At 50.2% G+C, this 1,251-nt stretch overlaps 1 protein-coding gene across 1 annotated transcript; it reads right to left on the bottom strand.

The window, feature by feature from the left end:
* Positions 1-128: 128 nt before the first annotated feature.
* On the bottom strand, positions 129-950 carry LOC21383733 (elongation of fatty acids protein 3-like). The gene has a single exon (XM_010114804.1). It carries the CDS (start codon positions 948-950, stop codon positions 129-131), a length of 822 nt encoding a protein of 273 aa, XP_010113106.1.
* Positions 951-1,251: the final 301 nt, after the last annotated feature.

Raw genomic sequence — 1,251 nt, 5'->3', positions numbered from 1 at the left:
CTAAAAGCTAAAACAAAAGAAAAAAGGTGCAAATTAGTATGCATTTGCATGCAAAATCCAATGATAAGTATGACAACCGAACACGTACCACGAATATTCCCACCATAAACATTAATCTCGACAGTCCTTTATTCTTTTTTATTAACGTAGTAATCTCCATCTCCATAATTCTTCCTACGGAAGTCAATAAATAGAACCAAAAGCGCAGAGTTAAAAAGAATATTGAAGCACCAGCTCCACGTCCCGGAGCAACCCTCGCCGGAGAAGTGGAAGTAAATGACAGCCACCACGCCGAGGAAGCTGATCTTGAACTGCGCAATCTGGCAGTCCGTCACCAGCCTCTTCCACGCCGGCCTCAGCCCCACCGCGCAGAGCGCGTAGTAGCCGTACATGACCACGTGCACCGACGCGTTCACGGCCATCACCGCCGGGAAGAGCGACTGCGCCGTGCGCAGCGCGTTGTAGCACATGAACACCGCCATGCAGTGGTGAAACACGTGGAGGAACGACAGGCGGCGGCGTTGCTTTCCGGCGGCCTCGCCGAGGATGATGAGGAGGGTGTCGCCGAACTCGACGAGCTTAGAGAGGTAGAAGACGTAGGCCCAGAAGAAGGCAGGCCCCGCCGGACGGGTCCCGGGCGGATAACAGAATATGCCGTCTATGGCGGAATGAGAGGCAGCTGCGGAGACGACGCAGCCGACTACCATGACGGCTGAGAGGAGGAGGAGGAAGGTGCTGTGGATGACTTTAATTGGCTGGAAGAGGTTAGGGTTTATGGTTGGGAGGGGGAGCCGGGAGAGGATTAGGGTTAGGGAGAGGTACAAGAAGACAGTGGAAGTCAGGAAGAGAGGAGAGGCGCCTAGGGTTTGGCCCTGTATCCACGAGAACTCGGCGATCTTCGGGTGACCGACGAGCCAATATCGGAGCGTGGAAACGATACCGGTGGCCATTGGGGAGAAGAGGAATTAGCTAATGGCGATGAGGAAGAAGGGAACAATGGAGATGACAAGGTGTGGAAAGCGTGGAAGAGAGAGTTAGGGGAATTTGCAAAATGGGAGTGAATGGCTAAATGAATTAGTACTACTGCTTTGGCTATCTTTATCTGACCGTCAATTCATGGCTTCTGTTTATAGACGTGCATCTATTAACAACATTACTAGCTTTTCAACACGAAACGATTTTGGGAAGTGAATTTGAATTTCTCAATTCTGATGTTAACATATTTATATCGTGCCTTTTTTTTTTTTTTTT

The sequence above is a fragment of the Morus notabilis genome, unplaced genomic scaffold, assembly GCF_000414095.1.
Source record: "Morus notabilis unplaced genomic scaffold, ASM41409v2 C11393956, whole genome shotgun sequence".
Taxonomy (NCBI): domain Eukaryota; kingdom Viridiplantae; phylum Streptophyta; class Magnoliopsida; order Rosales; family Moraceae; genus Morus; species Morus notabilis.
The sequence above is the reverse complement of the archived record's forward strand: the minus strand, read 5'-3'. Positions and strand labels throughout refer to the sequence as shown.